This window comes from Magnolia sinica, chromosome 5, assembly GCF_029962835.1.
Source record: "Magnolia sinica isolate HGM2019 chromosome 5, MsV1, whole genome shotgun sequence".
NCBI classification, from domain to species: Eukaryota; Viridiplantae; Streptophyta; class Magnoliopsida; order Magnoliales; family Magnoliaceae; genus Magnolia; species Magnolia sinica.
The window spans coordinates 14860501-14872932 of NC_080577.1; the positions used below are offsets into that span (position 1 = coordinate 14860501).

Here is a 12432-nt window from a genome sequence, read left to right on the forward strand (position 1 = left end):
GTTATGCATCGTTTCTAGAATTTTTTTCATGATAATTATTTTTTATTTAGATGTGAAATAGAAATTAATACCCCAAATGTGAAATATGGTGCTGCTGTAACAGTTCTAGCTGTTTGTCTGAATGCCTTCCGTTATTGGATTGGAGATGGGGAAGAGATCAGTTAGATCCTCTTATCCCCGCATAAGCTTGCCATCCTTTTATTTCATGAAAAGAAAGGGGAAAAGTAAAAAAGAAAAAAAGAAAAAAAAGAATTGCAATCATATGCTTATGCTTTGAATCCTTTGTACCTTCTGGTGCTTTGAGATCCTTCGCCACAACTGATGGGCCATGGCAACAAAATTGTAAAATGACCCTGAAATGCATGAAAGATGAGCAATTCCTGAAAATCTCCTCCCCAAAGTTACGATCATCCAATGGGAATGATAGCTGGAGCATGCTCGGCCAAGATTAGGGACCACCTAAGTAAACCCTTTTTGTTGATGTGTCATGACAAAGTGGGCGCAAATAAATCGGGCCCGGTGTTTTACTCGGGCCTGATGAAAAGGGTCCGATTGGAATCAAAAGAAATATATTAAAAAGAGAAGACCAACCAACCATCTGGATCCTAGCCGCGTAATAGATGGTCATGATAATCTAAACAGTTTGATTTTATGGGTGGGATCCATTTCACAAAGCAATAATCAAAAGGCAAATACATTGGAATCTAATCCTTGGCCGTGCGATTTCCCCTTTTACTTTCCATTGGGCCCACACGATCAGCGCCATATGGTCGGCCTCCCATTATCAGTCTCCTATTTTTCGGTGTTTTACGACCTGTTTTGGAGTCCCCCGGCGTCCCCCCGGATTGTGAGTGGAATAAAAAGGTCCATGATCTCGTCCTGCATATTTTGACAGTGGAGCCCATTCGGCATAACCAACAAAATGCGTATTGTGGGACAGCAAACGCTCTCTTATCCCTGCATTGAGAATGGAATGATAACAACCGGATTCCATTTGCATTCTAAGCCATTCCTGTACATTCAAACAGATCCTTAGCAATCACCTTCATTTCTACCTAATTTTATGTTGTTTTGGGGCGCACATTGGTGGGTCCCATACATAATCTGTGGGTTTTCCATCGTATGGCGTCCCCTCCCCATTGCTCCCTATGGTGAGACCCAACCATGGATTGTATTGCCTGATTTTTGGATTCAGGGATGATCAATGGGTAGATTCACCTGATGGACGGGCTGGATGGCATGTACACATCCCCACGCTCTGGTCATTTCTGCGAAACTAGTAACACACAAAAAGCTACGTATTATATAATATTATATATATATATACAGCTGATAACAACATGTTCCCCATACATTAGGCAGTAGTATAAGTTATTTCAAAGTCTAAAATACTGATTGTACTTGTAGATCAATGGTCAGAGAAGTGGACCATGATGGGTGATGATCACACGGCAACGATGTGGTCGTAGTTCTCAAACGATTTGAGGAATCCGAGTGCCGCGTCCTTGGCTTTCTCCGGTGGAGGCATGGTCGGCGACAACGGCTCAAATTCGGCTTTCCATTCAGCAATGCATTTCTCTCCATTACTACCAGGCACTGGAGAAAATGTGAAGGTAACCCTATACGGATCATACATGTTCTTCAGCTCTCCTCCAATCACTTGGTATGTTATCGATCGGCCCACTTCCACCTTCTCTATCTTCTCCATCGATTCTTTCACGTAACCACGCACAGCTACATCCATCCATCCATCCGTCCATCAAATATACTTGATTTTATCAGAAATATTTCTTTTCCTTCCAATTTTCAATCGTGTGGCTTATATTCTTCCCCATCAAAACTGTATGCAGAGAATACTTGTATGATGATCCGGACCGTTCGTCTGGATAACACCACTATCGATGGGGGTTACTGAAAAAATTGCACCAGGTTTATGATCCTAAACATTCAAAGGGAGGATTTTCGGCAATCATTAAACCCTGTCCATAACCCTCAATTTCAGGGCATTGATTGGACAGTAAGGGTTATCAGATCTGTGCTAGTTTTTGTTCCATAGCCCATCAACAAGGGCGCATTAACTATCCGGATCATCATACACGTGTCCCATGGTTTCAATCGGTCCGTGCATATGATATGTTTTGATAACCGCACAATAATATAATTCCTCCGATGTCACTTGGACCTTGATAACGTGCGCATGGTAGCTTTGACTACGTGGAGCTAAAGACGGAATTCTAGGGTGCGCAGATTAAGCCACCGTTAACTGATACGAGGAAAACCAGGATCAAATATCAAGCTTTTACAATATCCCATCCGTCCAAACGGTTTCTCCTACCATGAAGAACACCTGATGATAAGATCAACTCATCATGTGGACCACAACGTTGAGAACAGTGGACATTGACCTATCTCAGTCGGTATTCGGTCAGGTAGGGGTAACATCCAGTTTGGTCAGGCCGTGACCGTGGGGCCCACCTTGTTGTATGTTTTGTAGATCCACGCCGTCCATTCATTTTGACAGATTATTTTAGAGGATGAGCCCAAAAAATAAAGAAAAACTTAATCTCAGGTTGACCAAACCACAGGAAACGGTGGTGATGGAACGCCCACTATTAAAAACTTGCTAGGGCCCACCGTAATGTTTATTTGACATCCAATCTGTTGATAAGGTCACATGCATAGACCTGGATGAAGGGAAAACACAACATCAGCTTGATCCAAAACTTTTGTAGCCCATAAGAAGTTTTTAATCGTCAATCACCACTGTTTCCTATGGTGTGGTCCACCGAGTTTTTATCTACTTCATTTTTGGTCCTACCGCTTAAAATGATTTGAAAAAATGGATGGACGGAGTGGATGTACAAAAAATACATCAAGGTGGGCCTCACGTTCACGACCTCACCGAACTGGGTGTAGCCCCGACCTGACCGAATACGCTCCCCACATATCTTATTCGAAGTACACATGTAGCCCACCTAAGGACGAGTCTGTCAGCCTATGGGACCAACCTGCATGGGATTAGATGGGTTTAGGTGGGATGGGATCAGGAAAACGTAATAATTATATCGTGTGAGGGATTGTCATGTAATCCCATGGCTTGGAGGTCATCCCACTTCGTGAAGAGAAGACGCCTGGAATGAAAACGGATTGGCTACTCACCTTGCCACTACCGGGTTGGTGCTCCGTGAGCCCCGCCACGATGTATGTGTTTCATCCATGCCGTCCACCCATTCTTCCATATCATTTTATGGTATGAGCCCAAAAATGAGTTTGATACAAATCTCAAGTGGACTGCACAGTGTTGATTGAACGCAACCGTTTGGCCGGGCGGATTGGAAGGGATTGGATGGTATTGGAAGGGATTGGAAGTTAAATACCGGGATTGGCCGGGCGTGCCAAACGAAATCGGATTGCGTACTGAGTTACTCATTACGCTCTTGTCGTATTGAGTAAAATCAGTTGGGCCCACTGTGAATGTATGTGATTTATCCACTCTGTCCATCCATTTTTACTGATAATTTTAGGGGTTGACCCCAAAATTTCAGTGAATCCAAAGCTCAAGTGGACAATGCCACAGGAAACAGTGTGAAATAATGATTTCCACCGTTGAAACCTTCCTAGGGCCCACGGTAATGTTTTTTTGCCATCCAACCTTTCATAATATAAAAAAGACATGGATGAAGAGAAAACACAAACACCAGCTCGATTCAAAACTTACGTGGCCTCCAAGAATTTTTCAATGGTAGAGGTTCAATTACATTATTTACTGTGGTGTGGTCCACTTGAGCTTTGGATATGCTTCCTTTTTATTTTCAAGACGTAAAATTATCTGTTAACATGGATGAACGGAGTGGATAGGATAAATAAATAACGGTGGACCCAACAGTGTTTACTCAGTACGCTGGGGGTACTGAGTTACTCAGCACGCAATCCGCTTCCGTGCCAAACCGACTAGGTGATCTGATCCCGGGATATAGCAATCCCATGGATCTTCACCTTTAAATCCATCCAATCCACCCTCATCCGTTCAAATTTGCCTGGGACGTGTTTGGTTCGAGGGATTGGAAGGGACAGGAAGGTTTAATCCCGGGATTGGCCGGGCGTGCCAAACAGGCTCGATATGGCAATCCCATGGATCTTAAGACAATCCACTGACAACACCATCATTGCCTTGAAATCCATGCCATCCACCCTAATACCATTCAATCCCTTCCAATCCACCCGTCCAAACGGGCAAAAAGTATTTTTGGGAGCCACAAAAGTTTTGGAAAGCTGATAACCATTTTTCCCTTCATCCAAAGTCTTTATGACCTGATCAACAGGTTAGATGTCAAATAACCATTACAGTTGGCCCTACGAGATTTTGAATGGTATAATTCAATCACTACTGTTTTCCCATGGCGTGGTCCACCTGAGATTTATATCTACCTTAATTTTTGTGATCAAGCCCTAAAATTATATTTAAAAATTAATGGACGGCATAGATAAAACACATACATCATGGTGGGCACACATAGCACCGACCACTAGGCACACGAAATCCATCCTTTTTTCTTTTTTTTTTTACACACGCACACACACCCCACACACGCACGCCGTGGGATTTCACCACCAGTGGGTACTCGAACCCTTGACCCGGTGTTGAAACTCTTAGGAGTCTACCACCCGGGTAAGCGTAAGGACCCAGAAATCCATCCCTTGCTCGGGCGCAGATTGCAAGAAAAGGCTTCACAACCCATGCCTGATGTGACCGGCTGTTGAAACTCCTCTAAAACCATGCGCCAAACGCCCCCGGGATTCGAATGTGTTGGATGTCATATTCACGTGACACACATGGCGTATGTACCCATAAACGTGAACATGCATGGTGATGCGTGTTCCTTCTGCCATGCATACCGCGGGATGGAGTTCACCTGCAGAGTTTTTCTTGATCTGAGCCGTCCATCCATTTGGGACTACCAAATAATACTGAGAAAATAGCTTTGACCATCGATTGATATTTTTAGATGAGAATCTCGACTATTTTTATTTCCAAACCATCCATTTGAATCTCACCAATCGATGTTCAGGATCATCAGTCCGGAGTAAGTTTCCGATGACGGTCCATTCACTTTAGTTTCCCTATCATGAGCGGCTCCGATCATTCAAACTTCGCACACGTGGACCCCACTTCGGATTAAGGAGAGAGAGAGAGAGAGAGAGAGAGAGAGAGAGATTACCAGGACCCAGCTTGAAGAGCCTCAAGCTACCAGGGCTCCCATCACCTTGAAGATACTCAGCAGCAGCAAGCATGTCTGGATTGATCTTGCTCACAATCTCATTGTTTCTATACATCTCCCATGCTTTCTCTGCTGGAATGTTCAGCACCACCTCTCCTTTCATGCTCCTCATCTTCTCTCTCTCACTCTCTCTCTGCTTGTGCATGTGTTCTCTTTAAATAGAGGAAAGGTGGTGAAAGATAAGTGCATGTGCACGTGGTACACATAAGTGATATTGTTACACTTGGAATATAATGCTGTGGTGGGGATAAGCTTCTTTTTTTAATTGAGGAGAAGAATCCAACTCATTTTAGGCCCTTCAAAAGCAGATTCTAGGCCCAGTGGAGGAATTATATGATACGTGGACCCCATTTACACTGTTCTCTATTCTGATGAGTGGGGCCCCTTTTTTGGTGATCTCGACCGTTGATCTGCTGTGCCCGTGGAGCATGGACCATGCACTAATATTTCCCAGATTTGAATATACCCCAAACCAATATTGTTACATTTTTTTAGTCGAATGTGGACCGTTGTCTATCTGTAGCGACAAAATGAAAGGTTGATATTGTAATATCAAGGAGACTTTTGAGAAACGTCCATCCATGGTTGGAAACACTAGTCCAATGCTCTGGATTACCAAAACACGACCCCATTTATCAGAATTGAAAACCCACGTAAACCTTTCGAAGATGTAAGCCACGTGTATGGTAATCCTTGCCTGAGGTCTCGGGAGTCATATGATCCTCGCCTGAGGATGATATGCATACAATATCCTCGCCAGTGAATTTGTAGTACAAGTGGGGCCATTGCTTGGATGATCGAGACCATTGATCTGTTAGGGCCCCACGCGGAATGGGGGCAGTTGAAAAATCTCCAAGGTTGGAAGACCCTATACATCACAACTTTAGCCTTTGTTGGTGATGAATGAGGGCTGTTGCTTGTCTTTTTATTGTCACCATCTATTTTTACGCCGTTGATGGAAGGGCTATGGTTGTCCAATCTGAGTGTGGCCCACCATATCAAGGTATTGGTCATTGAAAATATGCCTTACTTAAACAAACCCAAGGAATGAGACATGGTCGTCGTATGATTGTTCCTCTAAAAGTAAGAAAGTAAAAAGAAGCAGATTCCATCGTATCAATTTCGTAGGCTTAGGCTGAGTTAAATATGAGAGCGGATTAGCAGAGACCCCCGACTCAACCAAGATGGCGTGGCCCATACCGTGGGGCCCACCTGGATGTATGTATTATGTATCCACGCCGTCCATCCGTTTTTCAAATTCATTTTAGGGAATTATACCAAAAATAAAGCAGATCCAACTATCAGGTGGACCATACCATAAGAAACAGTGGTGATTGACCATTAATGGGCCACGAAAGTTTTGGATCAAGCTGATATTTGTTTTCCCCCTTCATCCAGGCTTATGTGACTTTATGTACATATTGGATGGTAAATAAACGTCATGGAAACATCAAAGTGTGTCCCGAGAAGTTTTTAACGTTAGGATGGTAAATCCACTATTCCTTATGGCATGGTTCCCTTCATAACTGGTTGTGAATGTTGAAGGGGAAGGGGGGTTCTTCTTTGTTCGGGATGCTCACGGTGCGTTTAATTATTTTTGAATCATCTAATGGATACATTGATTCGATGAGTATGTATGTTAGAGAAATAGATATATGAATAGAATTATTTGTATTTCTGATGTGATAGGATCCTGCAAACTTATTTCGTAGCTCTAGAATGCATATGAATGGGTGCTAAGCTGTCACGGACCGTTCAATTGGGTAGAATCCAGAATTTCAATAAGTCCCGGAACTACGGTCTCCATGAAAAGCTTTGCAAGAAAGGCTCCGAGAGATGGTAATGTCATGAATGTCGTCTGTACTACTTCAAGCAGCTTACTAGCATCCATGGCCGTTGAGCCCCGAAGGAGGGTGTGATTGATTTGATTGACTTGTTTTGGTTTCTTTAGTTGTGCAATACATTTTACAATGTTTATAGTGTCAATTGTATTGGATATCCCAATGTAAGGATTCCTCCTCATATATATAATGAAGTAGTCGGCTCAAAAAATTGGTAGTACCAAAAATCTGCAGCATCGAAAATCTACAACACCAAAAATCTGCAGCGACAAAAATTTGTAGCACTGAAAGAAATCTGCAGCACCGAAAAAAAATTGGCAGCATATATCTTAACAAGAGCACTAAAAATCTGGACGAATCCAACCCCCAGATCAGTTCTCTCCAGAAAGCTCCACCGAAAATCAGCAGCACCGAAGGAAATCTACAACACTGAAAACAAATTGGCAACACCAACGAAACGCTACCCACCAAAAAAAATCTGTCCACCGACAGATCCCACCCACAAAAATTCAGCACCCACAAATGAAAAGAAACACTAAAAAATCAGAAACCTAATTTAGATGGGTTTGGCTTTGATACCATGTCAATTGTATTGAATACCCCAATGTAAGGGTCCTCCTCATATATATAATGAAGTAGTCGGCTCTTTACAAGGCAATTACAGGGAAGCAATTATAGGGAATCAAACTAAACTAGGAAAATATAATCAACCTATTAATTATAAAATATTTTACAGAATATTTACATATCACCAAAATCATGCCATAATTATAGAGACTAATTATAGCTAAATATATCCGACTGACATACAGAATGACTCGTCTAAGCATTTTATGGAGTTGCCACTTGCTAAAAAAGACATCAGAATCCATGGTTAGCTAGAATCAGTTAGAGATTGAAAGTTTCCGATCAAGTGTCTCTTAGTTTGATCTGTACTCTGAATTCTGGGTAAGAGCATCGGTTACGAAAAATGAAAGGATTAGACACCATTTTCCTCCCATGTAGAACATGATTTTTATTTTGCCAGGCTGTATGTTTTCAAATGAGTTTTAAAGAATTTTCAGTAAAATGTTAAGATTTAGATATATTAACAATAGCATACAAGCTTTAAATAAATGGAAATCGAAATGAAAATGAAAGAAAGTAAAGTTCTTGTCGAAAGTGTTGAAAGAAAAAATAAATAAATAAATAAAATTTTGGTTACTCTTTTAAATCACGTTTTCTAAGATCCTCCAGAAAGGCAATTATAAAACATACTTTACGCGATGTCAGAACAGAGCCTACTAATAAAAATATTCAAAAAATAAAGAAAGTTACATTAGAACCTAAATAAGCAAGAAAAGAAATCAATGTAAAACAAAAGATAATAAAGTTAGATGACAATTTGAAAAGCCGTAACATTGACTTTTTAGCTCTCCCTTAAAATTACGTTTTCTAATACAATAGATCCTTCGAAGAGGCAATCGTGGAGCATACTCTGCACGACGTCATGGTAAACCCATTGATAGTAGTGTTATAAAACTAAGGGGGTGTTTGTTTTCTTATTTATAATTGGAAATATAAGTAAATAAATAATCATTATTTTTCATGTAAAATACATGGCTGCCGACCATACACAGTAACCTTTGATTTGACTTGACACTAATACTAAGAAAAAAGTTTAAAATTCTGTGGGGCACATCATGATATATGTGTATGATCCAATCCATCCATTCATTTTAACAACTCATTTTAGGGCATGAACCTAAAATAGAGGCACATCCAAAGTGCAAGTGGACCACAACACAAGAAACGGAGGGATTAAACACCCACCATTAAAAACTTCTTGTGGGCCATAGAAGTTTTGCATCAAGTTGATATTTATTATTTCCCTTCATCTGTGTCTGTGCGATCATATGGTCAGGTTGGATCACAGATACATATCAGTGTGGGACCCACGGATGGCTTCACATTTCAATGATGGACGTTAATGATATGCAGTGTGGTCTACTTGAGCTTATAATCTATCTAATTTTTTTGGCACAAGCCCTAAAATGATATGATAAAATAGATAGATGGTGTGGATCGATCACATACATCATGGTGGGACCCACAAATTTCACTCACTCATTTCCACCGCTTTTTTCAAAAAGTAAATTTCAAAAATCGATGCGCAGTTACCCTCTCTATTTCCCCTCTTCCAAACCATAGAAATAGGTTATAATTACCTATTTACCACAATTTATGGTGGTAAAAAAGAAAACAAACAAGCCCCAAAAGGTAAATAAAGTAAAGAAGAAAACAGAGAAAAGTGGTTTTAGGAAATGTGCGGAGTCAAAAAAGAGTAGATCAAAACTATTGAATATAAATAATTAACAGACAATCCTCTAGTTATGAAGGCATTAAGAAACAATGAACCCTCAAAACATAATCATGTGATTAATGGGCATTTTTCTACACAGTTTACTTTCCTAGTATCAGCTCACAATACCAAATACATTTTTTTTAGAAAACCATCTAAAAAAAAAAAAACAAAACTAGAAAGTCTCCATTTTAACATCTTAAAATTTAGATTTATATCCCACAAAGCAGCAATGAATGAGATGATCTATTTTCATAAGGTGTGGCCCACCATTCCCATCAATTGAGCATCTCACTAACTAAATGATTTATTCGGCCAGCGGTTCACTAACCATGATCCACTGACCACTAGCCCTAACCCATTCACCATCTATCAAACTCAAATTTCCATCTCTTGTGAACCCAAATTCCCATCACGACCACCTACCACCCGGTAATCCACCATCTGATGTGAATGTTGGAGATTATACATATTAATATAATTTCTGTATAATATGGAAACTGAAAAATCACGATGATCAAAACTAAGGACAGGCTGAAGCACGTTTAAAATGCTGTCCTTAAAGTGTTATTTGCCCCTACTCAAGCGAATTGAGTATGCTGATAGATTACAGGCAAACCACTTCTAGGATACAATGAGCCTGGTGTGGGTCTGCGTTTAGCAAGCACGAAGGCCCACTAAATGGAACTCTATTACACAATCTGGCAGAAATACAAAAGAAAAAATTCCAAAAGAAAAGAGAGAAGAAGAGTATTTGATTTAGACCACTGTACTGGGTCAGTTCTTCAACCACTGGTTTAGTTGAACCGTTCTAGACCACACTGTTGGTCTGTTCTTCAAGCAAAGATTTAACCCTTGCTGTCTTGCTGGAATCACTGGAGTATAGGAGAGGAGTAGTGAGCTATCTCAGTTCATATGGATCTGCTGGAGTGGGTTGAGAGATGGTTTGGAAACCCATCCAGGCCCTCCTTTTATAGGCTATTGTGGCTGGGGGTTATGGTCCAGGGAATTAAATCCCATGACCGTTTTCTATCTGTTGGAGAAAACTAGCCGTTTTATGGCCGTTTTTTTACTGTTGTGCATGGGCCATTAACCTACTGCATGCTGACTGTTGTGAGACAGCAGCTAGCCGTTTTCTAGCTGTTGGGCTAGTCATGCAGTAGTTACTGTTGGACCCTGCACTAATGGCACAACTGTTACAGATATGCTGCAACAACTCTTTTTTTAGCTCTCTATGTATAATGGATGACTCTCATTCAGTCCTTTAATCTTCCCTTCATCCAGCCATCCGCCTAAGCCACTTAGTCGCACCGTGACTCGCACACGTCTTGCTCCAGTTCGCTCAAGGTCGCGAAGGAGCGACCCTCTGCGACACGATGCGTACGTGCGAAGTGCGCCACTAGCGCTTCTACAGCCACACTGCCACACTGCCTCACATGCCCACGCCCTCGCACCGAGCTCGTGACAGAGCTCGAGCCCGTGCCCGAGCGGGAGTGCGAGCGTGCCCGCGGGTACGCACTGGAACACGCAAGTCTCATGGTCAACGGACTAGGTAAGCAAATATTATAGTACTCCAACACTTTCATTTAAACCACTTTTTCTTCTCTGCTTTTTCCAATGTGGGACTATTCCCAAAAACCCACAAAAAGGTGTCTTTCAAACACTTTTATATATGTTATATTATTATTTTTTATTTTAAAATATATATTTTTATAAAATCAATATTTTGCAACAATCCCCCACTTAATTTTTTTTAAAAAATATTTTCTCGGTTAAACATTTATGACAAAATAATCAGCTTATATGCATAAAGAAAGATATCTTTCGATTTTAATCTTTCCTTAGTGTAAGTATCTCAGAACTTTGTCGAAATGACTGGTAGCCGTAGCGTTGAACCAGTTATTCCTATATAATAGAGTTGGAGAAACCACACTGTAACATCCCGGATTTTTGCCAACTTGAAAATAGACGTCCTTGGACAATGGATCGATCATAACACCTTATTAACTTCCTATAACTCAATCCCAAAGCGTCAAATCTCTTTTTAACCCATTTCCTTCAAAATCTCACCATTCACCACCTTATTCTTCAAATATTTTTAAGTACTATTATATTAGATATGAATCATAAAGTTTAGGTGATGAAGAACAATACTTAAACTAAAATTTACTATAAATAGTAATTAAATAAATAAAATGGGTTTGTGACTCTTAACCTTTTGGAATCTCATAAAATACATAGGTTATTTGGATAGATCAGCTTCTCCTACGCCAAAATCATATATTGCACGTTAAACAACTTATTCCGGTTTACAAAAGGGACCCGAAAACACATCAGACGGACTTGGGGGGCAAACGATGCAAATCAGGGGACCCGAGGTGGGCCCCACATATTTCCGGCACCCCCGAGGGGGAGGACCTCGCCCCACCAACGACACCACCAGACACCACAACGGGCGGGCGGCGCCACCGCCTGGTAGGCGGCGCGCCACCAGAGCACCAAGTTTGGTGGACCCTCGCTGCAGATTTTCTACACTTTTCGATCGATTTCAAAAGTCATATCTCCCTCGTTATAACTCTGATTTAGGTGATTCAAAAGCCAAATTGAAGTTTGATAAGCTTAGTTTTATATAAAAATAAGTAAAAAAATATAATAAAATAGTTAAGATAGTTAAAGATAGGTTGTTGAGGAAACTGTCTGAAAATCATTAGTTTAGACAGCTGCTGCTTCTGAAATTTTTAGAATTTTTCTACAACACGAAATCTAATGAAATTTGGTAGGGATGAAGTGGACTTGATGATGAACTGAAAAAAATAATTAAAATAATATACCAATTAAAAGTGTCAGAAAGGGACGTAGAACTGCCCTATGACCTTATTCTATCGTAATTAGGGCATGATTTATTTAAGTGTTAAACTAAACAATCAATAGAATTGTCTCGAACCACTTTAAATATGAAACGCAAGACTCA

General features: G+C 40.7%; 1 protein-coding gene across 1 annotated transcript; it reads right to left on the bottom strand.

The window, feature by feature from the left end:
* Window positions 1-1280: 1280 nt before the first annotated feature.
* Window positions 1281-5435, bottom strand: LOC131245525 (major latex protein 146-like). The gene is made up of 2 exons (XM_058245052.1): window positions 5220-5435; window positions 1281-1734 (listed from the first exon to the last, which is right to left on the bottom strand). The coding sequence occupies exons 1-2, from the start codon at window positions 5422-5424 to the stop codon at window positions 1445-1447; spliced, it is 495 nt and encodes a 164-aa protein (XP_058101035.1). The 5' UTR covers window positions 5425-5435; the 3' UTR covers window positions 1281-1444.
* Window positions 5436-12432: the final 6997 nt, after the last annotated feature.

Coding starts and splice junctions, on each gene's coding strand:
- LOC131245525 (XM_058245052.1), bottom strand. CDS start 5,424: ATGCACAAGCAGAGAGAGAGTGAGAGAGAGAAGATGAGGAGCATGAAA. Junction 1,735..5,219: donor GCTCTTCAAGCTGGGTCCTG/GTAATCTCTCTC, acceptor GGATGGATGTAG/CTGTGCGTGGTTACGTGAAA.